This window comes from Ursus maritimus, unplaced genomic scaffold, assembly GCF_017311325.1.
Source record: "Ursus maritimus isolate PB19 unplaced genomic scaffold, ASM1731132v1 scaffold_12, whole genome shotgun sequence".
Lineage (NCBI taxonomy): Eukaryota > Metazoa > Chordata > Mammalia > Carnivora > Ursidae > Ursus > Ursus maritimus.
Genome location: NW_024423564.1, coordinates 3,150,249 through 3,164,325, shown reverse-complemented (window position 1 = coordinate 3,164,325; position 14,077 = coordinate 3,150,249). Strand labels below are relative to the sequence as shown.

The following is a 14,077-nucleotide window of genomic DNA, read 5'->3' as shown; positions in this document are numbered from 1 at the left end:
TTTCAAAAAAAGAGCTAATGCGCTATTCCGTTACCAGCCCCTCAACTGACATTTTGGTGGCTCTTAAAAGAGCCTTTGGGGTTAGTGGGGATGGTCTCGACCTTCCTAATTACTTGTTCTTGCCAGGCTTGTGACTCTCCGTTTTCTTGGGCAACAAGACCGCCTGGATATTGGGCAAGACGCCGCCCTGGGCAATGGTGACACCCCCAAGTAACTTGTTGAGCTCTTCGTCATTTCTCACGGCTAGCTGCAAATGGCGAGGGATGATGCGCGTCTTCTTGTTGTCGCGGGCCGCGTTCCCCGCCAGCTCCAGGATTTCCGCCGTCAGGTACTCCAGCACCGCCGCCAGGTACACCGGCGCGCCGGCCCCCACCCGCTCGGCGTAGTTGCCCTTGCGCAGCAGGCGGTGCACTCGGCCCACCGGGAACTGCAGGCCAGCGCGGGACGACCGCGACTTGGCCTTGGCGCGAGCTTTGCCTCCCTGCTTTCCGCGTCCTGACATTACGGCCAAAAATGCAGTTACAGCTTCTTATTCAAGGAGAAGGAAGTGAAAAGGATAACCAATTTGCTGTAATTTATAAGAGCTACCAGGAGGGGTGAAGGGAAGGAGCCCAATCGAACGGCCAATAGGAAAGCAGAAAGCAGCCTCTTCGTTTGCATCCTGCACTACGAGGAAATGACGGATTTCGTAAGTGCCTACCAATCGCTGGGAGCCACATTAAAGCCCCTTATTTGCATGCCAGGGCTTTTAAAGAAAGAAGGCTTTCGGATAAAATGCTGTTTTGTTTTGCCTTTTACTGAATGGCATTTTTTCTTTCCAGCCTAGAGAAGGGCGGGGGGTCTTTTTTCCCAGTTTAGAGCTAGAAGGGAAATCTTAAGGATCCGAAAGGCCTGCAGAGGGCCTCCAGCAGAGGCACAGCTGCTCCCACTCAAGGGTAGGGATTCTGAAACCGATTAGCCCCTTGAGCCTTCAGTTACCCCCAAGTCCCGCCTTTTCTGTCTCTCCACCGCCAGACGTCCAAAAGAATAGGTTACTAAGGCCTTGCTTTCTCTGCAATTCACTCGTGGCCTTCGGTGTGGCTTGGCCCCACCCCCAGCCGCCTACTCTCTTCGGAATCCGCCGTAACCAAGGACTGGACTAGATTTGTCTTCCTTCTCTTGACCTCCAGGAGGCATCCGATACCGCCTTGAATCTTGCTCCCTTGGCTTTCAAACTGTCGTCCTTCGACTTTCCTCTTCCTGCTCCTTTTCCTCTACCCGTCCCTACATTCCCGTGTCCGTCTGGGCTCTGCCTCCTACCCAACACCCCCCTCCATCCTTCACTCTCACCGAGGAGTCTTCCCACTTCCATGATTTCAACTATAGACATCCAGATTTGTTCCGGAAGCTCAGACCCTTACACCAAACTGCTTACTGGGTACTTCAACCCATTTGTCCCAAGAATTCGACCTATCCAACCGCGAACTTATCCAAACGACCCCCAGTCGCCTCTGTTCGCTCTCTTTCCCTGAATTACAACCTAAGCCAGAGTCTACACTTACCTGCATCTCAACAGCATGTCGGATGACTTCCCTAACGTCTCTTCAGCCTTTTCTCCGCCCTCCCGTCTGCCTCCTCCTCTGCTCTTAGACTTCAGCAACAGCCCTGCAGACTTGTTTTCCTTCATCCTCCAACTGCCTTCTAGACAAATCTTTCCTGAGAGTTCTTCTTCCTCCTCAGCTTCCCACCCTGGAGTGTTCTATACCCCTCACACCATTTGCACCCTCTTCCGAGTATCCTGTAAGGACAGGAAGTGGAATACTGTAGAGAAAAGAATAGACTTAAATCCTATTCCTTGAGCCCATTTCTGATGTTCTCTCTTTCATTCTCACCTTTATTGAACTGACCTTTATCAAGCATGTGCTACCTACCAGCCATGGGAATACAGGTAGCTGACATTAGAAAATAGAGGAAATCTAAACTCTGGAAGTTAAAATCAGCTATCTGCAGAGATTATCCCTGGTAAGAATGCTGGTATGGATTTGTGAAACACCCAAGTCCAGTCAAAGGCTATGGGAATGTTTTCAACAGCAGAATGTACCCGAAGGTGATTCTAACCCTATCAGCTGTATCATTGCAGAAGATGGATGTGTTAATAGAAAGATGTGGTCCACATAGAGTCTAACCAGGGCAGTTACCGTAGGAATGTGTTGTTTCTCCAGCACTAAGAATGTATATTATATTGTGCTAGACACAAAGGTTTGGGCTAGTAGAGAAGGGAGTCCTTGGTTGTGAGAACATCGTCCTTTTCTCACAACCTGGGTGAAATGATTCTGAAGACTAACTCTCTTAGCTCAGATTCTGGGCTCAGTTAACCACTTACCAATTATTCTACTTCAAGATAAAAATATGAGGGGCCCCTGGGTGGCTCAGTTGGTTGAGCATCTGCCATTGCCTCAGGTCATGACCTGGGGTCCTGGGATTAAGTCCCACATCGGGATCCTTGCTCGGCGGGAGCCTGCTTCTCCCTCTCCCTCTGCCTGCCTCTCCCCCTGCTTGTGCTCTCTCTCTGTCAAATAAATAAATAATCTTTTTAAAAAATAAATAAAATCTTAAAAAAACAATAAAAAAATCCTTACAAGATAAAAATATGAGACTGAGAAGGGGTGAGTCAGTTATGAGAAGATGTATCACTAGAGGGTAATGAATTTGCATTCTAGACTATTCCTAAATTTCTAGTGTGTTTTGTTAGTGTGAGTCTCTCCCCAGTAAGCCAGTACACTCTGATAGTGTCAACTTTTCAGACCGATAGGGTCTGAGAGTGGGGACCCCACTACAACTCGGGCACCGTGAGAGGCCCTGCTTGAGGGGGGCAGCTGACCTCCCCTTCTCTTTACTTCTGATCTCTTTTTTACTTCTATCACAGTGACCCTGTGCTATTAGGAAAGGTGAAGGGCAAAGAGATTATATGGAACCTCATCATGTGATAAACCCTGTGCTAGGGGCTACCTATGATAGAGATGCAATTGTTTGTGTCACGGATAAGGAAGGTGAGGCTCAGAGAAGTTCAAGCCCTTGCTGAAGGTGACACAGCCATCTACTAAGACATGATTAGAACTCAGGTCTGCCTGACTCAAAAATTGTGCTCCTTCACCACTATTATTCACACTGCTTCACTCACTGGGTGTTGGGATTCATGAAGCCACTTAACTTACACAGCCTCCCTTTCTTCTATTAAAGAGAGGAAAAGAATGAGAGAAAATTAGATTTAGTATTTTAGATTCCATCCAGCTATGAAACCTTATTAGATACGTCTAGATAGGCCAATATCCTACAAATTATACTAGGCTCAATTACTGTCTATTGCTCCCCAGGGCTCTTTTCCCAGCGTTCTTACCAGAGCTATTAAAACATGAAACAGAGCAGGCCATCTGTGAAAGTAGTACACCCTCACGGACAAACAGGCTAGATCTTCTTTCCTCTAACAAAAAGGCAACTGGGATTTTTTTTTAATATTTTCTTTTTTTTTTTTTTTTTTTTTTTTAAGATTTTGTTCATTTATTTGAGAGAGAGTGAGAGAGAGCACAAGCAGGGAGGAGAGGGAGAAGCAGATTCCATGTGAGCAGGGAGCCCAAGACAGGACTCAATCCTAGGACCCTGAGATCATGTCCCGAGCTGAAGGCACCCACACACCCCGCAACTGGGATTTTTAAACCAAGGCAACTGAGTTCCTTCCCAGATAATCTAGTTAATCAAACATTTATTTTGCCTTCTCGCCCCATTCCACCATTCTAACCATAATCCTCTCTCTTCCCCTCCCCCCCACCTCTCTCACCATGACCCTCAGCCTCCTCCATACTGAGCTGTACACCGTTCGAGCAAGGCCTATCCACAGTTATCTGCCATTGTACATACAGTGGCCTTCAGCTAGAATCCTTCATTCTCCTCTTGACGTGACCGAATCCTCATCCTTCCGGTTTCGGCCCAGATAGCACCTGCTCCCTTCCCACACACACAGCCTCAGTGTACGCACCTCTCTGTTCAGATCCTGGTGCTCGCACTTACCACTCTGTGCTGTGCTCTGACTTCGCTCTCACTTCCTTTCTGTGACCACCTCCAGGGAGAGACCATGTCTTTTTGAATCTGAGTCCTTAAGGCCTTCTACCTGGCTCTTAATAGGGTAATAAAATGTTTTCGGCATGAATAAATGGCATAATATTCTTAGGGAATTAGTGTCTTCCTTTCAAATATCTTTCTCTTTACTCAACGACCACTCTCCAAATGCCAACTATAAACAGTAGACGGAAATAACCAGAGTGATGGAAGATAGACTAAAAGCTCATCAACTAAACAAAAATAATACATCCAACCATAATAGAGTTGTTGGAGTAAATGAGAATAAATGTAAAGAACCTAATACAGAGCCTGGAACCTGAGAGGGCCCAAAGCTGTATTAAGAGGCTGAGGGGCGCCTGGGTGGCTCAGTCATTAAGTGGCTGCCTTCGGCTCAGGGCGTGATCCCGGCGTTCTGGGATCGAGCCCCACATTAGGCTCCTCCGCTGGGAGCCTGCTTCTCCCTCTCTCACTCCCCCTGCTTGTGTTCCCTCTCTCGCTGGCTCTCTCTCTCTGTCAAATAAATAAATAAAATCTTTAAAAAAAAAAAAAAAGAGGCTGAAAAGAATGGTTAAGAGTGCAGCTCCTGCAGCCTGAGTCTGCACTGTTTACCAGATCTGTGACCCTGAGCAAATCACCTAACCGCTAGGGGTCTTTGCTTCCTCGCTGGTAGAGCAAAAGGAATAATAGTAGCTACTTCATGGGGTTGTTGTAAAAATTAAAAGAGGTCAAATGTAAAACATTTACAACGGTACCTAGCAGCAACATAACACGGGCATCCCCAAAATTCTTTGAACCGATTTGTCCTTTCAAAAATAAACATTAGGTGTATCAGATGACCTAGCAATTCCACACCTGGATATACAGCAAACAGAAACGAATGTTTGCAGGCGACAAAAAGCGTGTGCCAGGATGCGGTATATTCGTATCCTGCCATTCTGCCCAACAGTGAAAATGAGCAGACTGCTGCCGCACACATGGGTGAATGTGAGACGGTGCTGAGTGAGAGAATGCAAACACAAAGGAACTCGTGCCACGTGGTTCTCTTCATGTGAAGTTTACAAATGGGCAAAACTAATCTATGGTGGTAGAAGTTAGAATAATGGTTACCTGTGGCAGGGTGGTATTGACTTCCCTGGAGCCTTCGAGGTGCTGGAAATTTTCTGTATCTTGATACGGGTGTATTCATCTGTAGAGTTAAACTGTACACTGAAGATCTGTAAATTCCTTATGTGTAAATTATACATCAGGAAGCACAAATTAAGTTTTCCCAGAACAAATTCTGAAGTAATCATCGTGGAGGGAAAATGACTATTTTGTTAGACATCCCAATCCTCCTGTCACAGATTAGTGTTTATTGTTTTGTTTTTTTAATTACACGTGAGGTGGCCACCATGATCTCTTGGTTTAAAGCCTCTAAAAGTCTCAATCTGGCCATGACAAACCTTCACTACATAGTAGATATCATTATGACTATGTTTTTATTAGAAACAAAGACACTGGGGCGCCCGGTGGCACAGCGGTTAAGCGTCTGCCTTCGGCTCAGGGCGTGATCCCGGCGTTACGGGATCGAGCCCCACATCAGGCTCTTCCGCTATGAGCCTGCTTCTTCCTCTCCCTCTCCCCCTGCTTGTGCTCCCTCTCTCGCTGGCTGTCTCTATCTCTGTTGAATAAATAAATAAATAAATAAAATCTTTAAAAAAAAAAAAGAAAGAAAGAAACAAAGACACTGAGCTTCCCTACGGAGTTTGCAACTTACAAAGCTTTTGTTCGTTTTTGCAACAGAAATTATAATGTCATCAACCCTCTCTTCATACATTAGTTCACATATCCATCCAATACATTTAATTGAACACCCAGGTACACCGACACTGACCTTGACATAACACATTTAGAATATAATGAATATAGGGGCAGGGGTGGTTCATCGGTTAAGCGTCCAACCCTTGATTTTGGCTCAGGTCATATCTCAGGGTCCTGAGATCGAGCCCCAAGTCAGGCTTGGGCTGGGCGTGGAGCCTGCTTAAGATTCTCTCCCTGTGGCTCAGGGCGTGATCCCAGCGTTGCGGGATCGAGCCCCACATCAGGCTCCTCCGCTATGAGCCTGCTTCTTCCTCTCCCACTCCCCCTGCTTGTGTTCCCTCTCTCGCTGGCTGTCTCTCTCTGTCAAATAAATAAATAAAATCTTTAAAAAAAAAAAAAAAAAGATTCTCTCCCTGTGCCCCTCCACCCCATTCTCGTGCTCTCTCGAAGAAAAAAATAATAATAATAATGAAAATAATTTTTAAAAAGAACATAATGAATACATTCCCTCTGCCCAGATCTCTCCATATGGTTAGTTCCGCCTAGTCATTCAAATCTCTGTTTAAACCACCTCCCTAGCAAGGCCTTCTCCAACCACAGCCTCCCATCATTTCCCGTCAGTCACTGGATTAGCAAGCTGCAAAGCCCTGACCAAAAACAAGTCCTATAGATTCCATCTCTTCAGCAGCATTCTGATCGACTTACTTCTCTCTAGCCCATCTCTTGCCTTCACTCAAATTACCTTTCACCAGATTACTGCCAACGGCTTTTCTACTCTTCCAGTTCCTCTAATACATTCTTCACACCTTAGCCAGAGCGATTTAATAGAAAATCGGATTCTTTCTCATCATACACTCTTTCCTGACATGATTCTACCACCCTTACCCACTCCCCACCCACCTATGCAAGATAATCTCATTCCATCCTCAACAACCCCTGCTTCAAATACACTTCTCGGATGCTAAAATTAGCATAATGAGAAACAGGATAATACATAGATTCAAAGTATCACCCACAATTACAAATGGAAAAAGAGTAATTTTACAATGGTGAAACCTGAAAGATACCACTTTAATAAATGATCAGAATTATCACCAGCAATGGGACATATCAAGTTATATGCCCACTAGTATGGTTCGCTGAAAAGGACTCTATCACTTCTGCAGTATTCCTGCCAAAAATGCGTATCCTAAGTCTGAACCATACAGGAATACCAGACAAACCCAAATTGAAGGACATTACAAAATAACTGGTCTGTACTCTCCAGTAATGTCAAAGTCATGAAAGACAAAGACTAAGGAACTATTCCTGATTTAACAGAGACCAAAGAGACATAACAACTGAATACAACAGATGATCCCAGATTGGATCCTGAACCAGAATATTTTTTTTCATTTTATACAAAAGAGACACTAGTGGGAAAATTAACAAATTTTGAATAAGATCTGTATATTAGATAATAGTACTGTACTGGGGTGCCTGGGTGGCTCAGTCGTTAAGTGTCTGCCTTCGGCTCAGGTCATGATCCCAGGGTCCTAGGATGGAGTCCTGCATCGGACTACCTGCTCAGCGGGGAGTCTGCTTCTCCCTCTCCCACTCCCCCTGCTTGTATTCCCTCTCTCGCTGTCAAATAAATAAAATCTTAAAAAAAAAAAAAGATAATAGTACTGTATCAATGTCAATTTCCCGAGTTTGACAATTGTATTGTGGTTATGTGAAAAAATGTCTTTTTTTTTTTAACTGAATACACATTAGTAAATATAAGAGTTCTCCAGAGAGGGGCACCTGGGTGGTTCAGTTGGTTAAGTGTCCAACTCTTGATTTCAGCTCCAGTCATGACCTCAGGGTTGTGAGATCCAGCCCCACGACAGGCTCTGCACTGGGCCTGGAGCCTCCTTAAAATTCTCTCTCCCTCTCTCTCTGCCCCTCCCCCACTTAAAAAAAAACAAAAGGAGATCTCCTGAGAAAGAGATCCATAGGATATATATGAGGAGAGAGAAAAAGAGAAGGATTTATTATAAGGAATTGGCTCACATGATTATGGAGGCTGACAAGTCCCGAGATTTCCAGGTGAGTCAGCAAGCTGGAAACCTGGGAAAGCTGATGAAGGGCTGCAAACAAAGAGAACCAATGCCGCCGTTCCAGTCCGAGGGCCAGTGGATGGGGACCCAGGAAGAGTCAGTGTTTCAGTTTGAGTCCAAAGGCAGGAAAAAAGCCAATGTCTTAGGTCAAAGTCACCCAGGCAGAAAAGAACTCTCTCTTTCTCAAGAAGGACCAGCCTTTTTGTTCTATTCAAGCCTTTGACTGATTGATAAGGCCCACCCACCTCAGGAAAGGCAATCCGCTTTGCCAATTTCAATGTTAATGTCATCCCAAAACACTCTTACAAAAAAACCCCAGAATAATGTTTGACCAAATATCTGGGTACCCTACAGCCCAATCAAGTTGACACATAAAGTATATTTTTTAAAGATCTTATTTATGTATTTTTCAGAGAGAGAGAGCCCAAGCAGGGGGAGTGGCAGGCAGAGGGAGAAGCAGGCTCCCTGCAGAGCAAGGAGCCCAATGTGGAACTTGATCCCGGGACCTTAGGATCATGACTTGAGCCAAAGGCAGCCGCTTAACTGACTGAGCTACCCAGGGATCGCAAGTTGACGCATCAAATTAACCATTGAAGCTGCTTAGAGGTAAATGGGGCTTTATCTCTGAAACTTATTCTCAGATGGTTCAGAAAAAAATTATTTATATGTAGATAGATACATAGAAATAAAGCAAACATGACGAAATGTTAACATTTAGATAATCTGCATATCAGGATGAGGGATTATGTATTGGAAACACTCAGTTTTTCACCTGTGTCGGGGAATACCTCAGTTCACTCTGTCTCCAGAGTCTCCCTTACTAGTCGCATAAAACACTTCATTTCCAGATGTGTGGTTTTTCCCCACACCAAACAATTTTCTGCTACGCCAGCAGGGTGGCCTACAATTTAATTCAGTTCTGACGTTATCTACCCAAGATAGCATCACATCCCACAGGTTAAAGGACTCAGTCCCACAAGACTGCACCCCCCCCCCCACATACACATACACTTCACACACCAGCTGCAAGCCCGGGTTGTCCGTCACCTGTGCTCCTGACCAACTGACTATAAATTAGGGTTCCAATCACCCCCTCTTTGGGTTCTATTAATTTGCTAGAACAGCTCACAGACCTCGAGGAAACATTTTACTTATGTTTACCAGTTTATTATAAAAAGGATATGATAAAGGAAACACCCAGATGGAAGAGAAAGGGCAAGGTATGTGGGGGGGCTCTCCAGCATGCCACTCTCCCATACCTCCACATGCTCGCAGACCCAGAAGCTCCCCAAACTCCATCCTTCTGGGATTTTATGGAAACTTCATCACATAGGCATGATGGATCATTAACTTCATTTTCAGCCCCTCTCCCTTCTCAAGAGAATAGGGGCGGGACTGCAAGTTCCAAGCTTCTAATCATGGCTTGGTCTTTCTGGTGACCAGCCCTCATGCGGGAGCCACCCCGAGTGGCCTTATTAGAACAAAAGACACTCCTATGACCCATGAAATGGCAAGGGTTACAGGAGCACTGTGTCAGGAACTGGGGCCAAAGACCAATATTAGAACAAGAGATGCTTCTAGTGTTCTTATAAGTTAGGATCTTATAAGGTTTTTAGGAGCTCTATGCCAGGAACCTGGGCCAGAGACCAATATATATTTCTATGACCGCACAGGGCTATATAGGAATTATTTGTACCATTTTTGGGATTTCTGTAACTCTGAAAGTACTTCAGAAGAAGTTAATAATAAAATACACACACACATAGAACCATATATCCAACTCGATATCTCTTCTAGGATACTGTAAAGACTCAAACCCAAAACTGAACTGGGCACCTAATCTTCGCCTTCAGCACCCTTCGAACCGGGTCTTCTTCCCGTATTCCATATCTTACAGAACGAACACCATCCATCCAGATGCACAGACCTGATAGTCACCCTTGACACTTCCCCTCCCATAACCAACCTATCACCACATCCTGTGGAGTTTACCCTCCTAATATGTCTCTTGTAGCCACAATTTCTCTCCCCCTTCACCTCCACCACCACCCCTTTGGTCCAAGTCATCACCATCTCTCACCTAGCCTGCTACAAGTAACCTCCCGGCTGGCCTCCCTGCTTTCACTCTTATCTCTCTGACGAGTCACACTGCAGCCAGACATCTTTGCCAAACACAAATTGAAAGACAACTTGATGCAATGCATGATCTTTGATTGGATTTCCAAAAATAAAAAGCTATAAAGGACACTAATGAGACAACTGGGGAAATTTGAATATCAACTATATATTAGATAATAATATTACATGAATGTTAACGTCTTCGGCGTGGTAATGGTAATGTGGTTATATAAGAAAATGTCTTTGTTTTCAGAAGCTGTGTGCTGAAGCAGATAGAGGTGCAATGTAAAGATTTTTCCAACTAACTCTCAAATGATTCAGCAAAAATAACAATTAGTTTATTATTGTTATTATATGCATACAAAGTCAAAGAGAGACAAAGCCAGTCTGGTAAAATGTCAGTGAATCTAGATGAAGGGTAAATAGGGTGCTCACTTTACTAATCTTGCAACTTTTCTGAAAGTTAAAAAAAAAATTTTTTTTAGGGGCGCCTGGGTGGCACAGCGGTTAAGCGTCTGCGCTCGGCTCAGGGCGTGATCCCAGCGTTCTGGGATCAAGCCCCACATCAGGCTCCTCTGCTAGGAGCCTGCTTCTTCCTTTCCCACTGCCCCTGCCTGTGTTCCCTCTCTCCCTGGCTGTCTCTCTCTGTCAAATAAATAAATAAAATCTTTAAATTTTTTTTTAAAGTCTAGGGAAAAATATGTCATTCTGTTCCATTTTTTGAGTGAGATAAGGATATTGTGGTTATATGGGAGAATATCCTTGGAGATACACGTTGGAGTACTTGATGGTGAAATGTCTCTGCTATCTGCAACTTATTTTCAAATGGTTTAACTAAAAAAAGGTATATAAGTATATTTTTAAAGTATATAGATATATACAAAGTACTTGAATACATATGTATAAGGATATAATATACATAAATGTAAAAAATAGTGAAAGATAGATGTTGCTTTGGATTCAACTTTTCTGCAGGTTTGACATTTTTCAAAATTATAAGTTAGGGATAATACTTGGGAATATATGGAGAAATAATAAAATATTAAAGATACAAAATAAAATACAAATTGAAAATTTACATATCATCTTGGAAAAAAGCTCATCCTGTTACAACCCTGCTTAAAACCTTCACTAGCTTCACACTGCTACCAGGACAACGCCGAAGTCACCTAACAGGGCCTAAAAGGCCCAGTATGGTCCAGCTTCTGCCTTCTCCCAAGCAGGCCTACCTACTCACTCGTGCCCCATCACCATCATCTCTGCCCCGCGGCTCCAACTACACCCAACTACACCCTAAGAAACCACTCCTCCAAAGTTCCCTCTCCTGGCCTTCGCGTGTGCAACTACCACAGCCTGACTATGAGGGACTGAGACAGGGGCTTTCGAGCTGTCTCTTCTAAACCGTTCCCCTAAAAATCTCCTCTCTACCCTTTCCTCTGAGCCCCCAGGTCTGGGTGACATGACTCCTTGGCATCCCGTTCTCAGTCCCATCATAGCACTTAGCACCCGGTATTGTAATTTCCTGCTTACTTGTTCTTCAGTGTTCTGTAAACTTCTCGAGGACCGGGTCTGCTTTATTTCCCAGTCTCCAGAACTGGTCTGCGCACAGTAATTATCTGTGCAGTAAATGGAATGACCTTCCATTTTCTTGTAAAATAAAAGAGTTCAGCTCGATGACAATAAAATGTATCAAATAACAGCAGTCCCAACCGAGCAGGAATTTCCGGATTTTTTGCATCCCTCTGCTTCAGACCTAAAAGCACGAGTCGCCCAACAAACAAAAAAAACAAAAGACTACAGTTCCCGTGAGCCTTCGGGGCAGCACGCGCGCCTGCCCGTTCTACTATCGCGTAGCCAGGACTCCATTTCCCAGCGTGCCTTATGACGCGACGACCACCTTTGTCCGAGAACTTCAGGAGTCCGGTCCCTGAGCTACAACTGCGGTAGCAGAGGCTGAGCGGAAGGTAGAAAGGGCCCAGCCTGGGGTTTAAAGGGGACAGTGGCTCAACCACAAACCCGGAGTTGCACATACGCAGCCTTTGCAGCCTCCGGCCCACTCCCTGCTAAATGCGGGCCCTTTCCAGTCCCTCGTTGGCCGTCCGCTGCCCTCGGCTGGAGGCCAAATTCCCCTTCGTCACACAGAGGAAAGGGACTCGGTGTCTGGAGTCGAGGCGGGCACCCCGCAGGAGCAGAGTGTGGATGTGGGCGGCCGGGGGTGGAGGGTGGTGAGACTGGACTCTCACCGGGTGGGAGGCCCTGCCCTCACTGCTCTGGGCTTTGTCTCTGCGGCAGCCGATGCTGAGTGGGCAGCTGGTCGGGCGCCTGTTCTCCATGGCCGGTCGTGTCTGTCTATCCCGGAGCAGCGCAGGACTGGGGACCATCGGTCCCGTCGAGGCAGCCATTCGGACGAAGCTGGAGCAGGCCCTGAACCCCGAGGTGCTGGAGCTGCGCAACGAGAGCGGCGGCCATGCGGTCCCACCAGGCAGCGAGACGCATTTCCGCGTGGCGGTGGTGAGCTCTCGCTTTGAGGGACTGAGCCCCTTACAGCGGCACCGGCTGGTCCACGCTGCCCTGTCTGAGGAGATGGCCGGGCCGGTCCACGCACTGGCCATACAGGCACGGACCCCCGCCCAGTGGCAGGAAAACCCTCAACTGGACATGAGCCCCCCTTGCCTGGGTGGGAGCAAGAAAACTCGGGGAACCCCCTGAGCCCCAAGAGAGGGAAGACTAGGATTCTAATGGTTTGGGAATAAACTGGGCTTTCTTTCCTTCAGTACAGTCTGGTATTTGCAAGGGATAAGGACCCTTGTGTCCCATTCAACAAGCACATACGTATTCTGTGGAGATAGCAGCTCATTTCAGATCAAAGCTTACCCAAGGAAAGAGTAGAATCACTCACCACTGCCCTTGCCCTTTACTGTTTAGGAAAAACTGCCCAGGCATTTCATGTTGAATTGTGACTAAGGAACCACCAGACCTGATGAGTTGTGAATAATCCTGTACATTAAAAGATAAATTATCATAGGAGATACACTGCTTTTTGTTGTTCATGGCCTGTTGAATCAGTGCTACAGATGTTCTTGGAAAAAGAAAGATACCTGTAGCCTAGGGTATCATGAAAGGCTTCACTGGGGGGAGTGACCTAATTGGATCTTTAAAAGAAAGCACAGACTTAAACCAGAAAGAAGAGGAAAGATGTTACCAGTAGGGGGAAGAGCTCAAGCAAAGGCATAGAACCATGCTGGACTAGATAGTGACTACACAATACATCGGAATTTCATACCGTGGGAATGTTTGGCTTTCTATCAGCCTGTCCATTTCCAAAAGGATTTGCCTTTGTAGCTCAGAAAAATCCTTAGCAAAACAAATAAAAACCAAAACACGCTAAGGCAATAAAAAGACACTAACATAGAAAATGATATAGAAGAAGGAGAAAACTTTATATAGCCCTTTTTCTTATGAGCCTTCTGAAGTCATATGTCTCAGGGGAGCTCAAGTGATGTCTAGATAAACAAATCTGCTGACCTTAACGTGACAATAGAATCTGGATACTAAAGGAAAAGATGAACATATATCTTGATCCTTTTGAGCTACAGTTCAGACTGCATCTGGCTGGACAGTAGGAAGTCACTGAGTTTGAGGAAGAGCATACCAAAGAGCATTTTGGGGCAGAGTGATCTGGCAGTGAAGTGTAAGTGAGTTGGCATAGGAGATTGGAGGCACAGAGATCAACCAAGAGGGGAGGTGGGACCCTGACTTCAAGGTCAGCAGTAGGAATGGAAAGGAAGGAGTTTTATTTGAGAGCTACCATAAAAAGTAAGAACAGAAATGTGAATGAGAGGGAGTCCGAGGTAATCCCCAGGCAGCGGTTTCCAGATTTCCTGACAGATGAGAATTCCCATGGGAGCTTGTTTCAAATGTGGATTCTAGGTTCCCCCCCTTCCAAAAAAAAATTTCTGATTCCACAAGTCAAGAATGGAATC

General features: G+C 45.5%; 2 protein-coding genes across 2 annotated transcripts; one reads left to right on the top strand and one right to left on the bottom strand.

Moving 5' to 3' along the window:
• On the bottom strand, positions 1-1,357 carry LOC103667569 (histone H2A type 2-B). The gene has a single exon (XM_008695744.2). The coding sequence runs from the start codon at positions 500-502 to the stop codon at positions 110-112; it is 393 nt and encodes a 130-aa protein (XP_008693966.1). The 5' UTR covers positions 503-1,357; the 3' UTR covers positions 1-109.
• A 10,558-nt stretch (positions 1,358-11,915) lies between these two features.
• Positions 11,916-13,121, top strand: BOLA1 (bolA family member 1). Its single transcript, XM_008695743.2, has 2 exons — positions 11,916-12,058; positions 12,387-13,121. The coding sequence occupies exon 2, from the start codon at positions 12,390-12,392 to the stop codon at positions 12,801-12,803; it is 414 nt and encodes a 137-aa protein (XP_008693965.2). The 5' UTR covers positions 11,916-12,058; positions 12,387-12,389; the 3' UTR covers positions 12,804-13,121.
• The last annotated feature ends 956 nt before the right edge of the window (positions 13,122-14,077 follow it).

Bases quoted from the DNA above. Each gene is read 5' to 3' on its own strand.
- LOC103667569 (XM_008695744.2), bottom strand. From the start codon at position 502: ATGTCAGGACGCGGAAAGCAGGGAGGCAAAGCTCGCGCCAAGGCCAAG.
- BOLA1 (XM_008695743.2), top strand. From the start codon at position 12,390: ATGCTGAGTGGGCAGCTGGTCGGGCGCCTGTTCTCCATGGCCGGTCGT.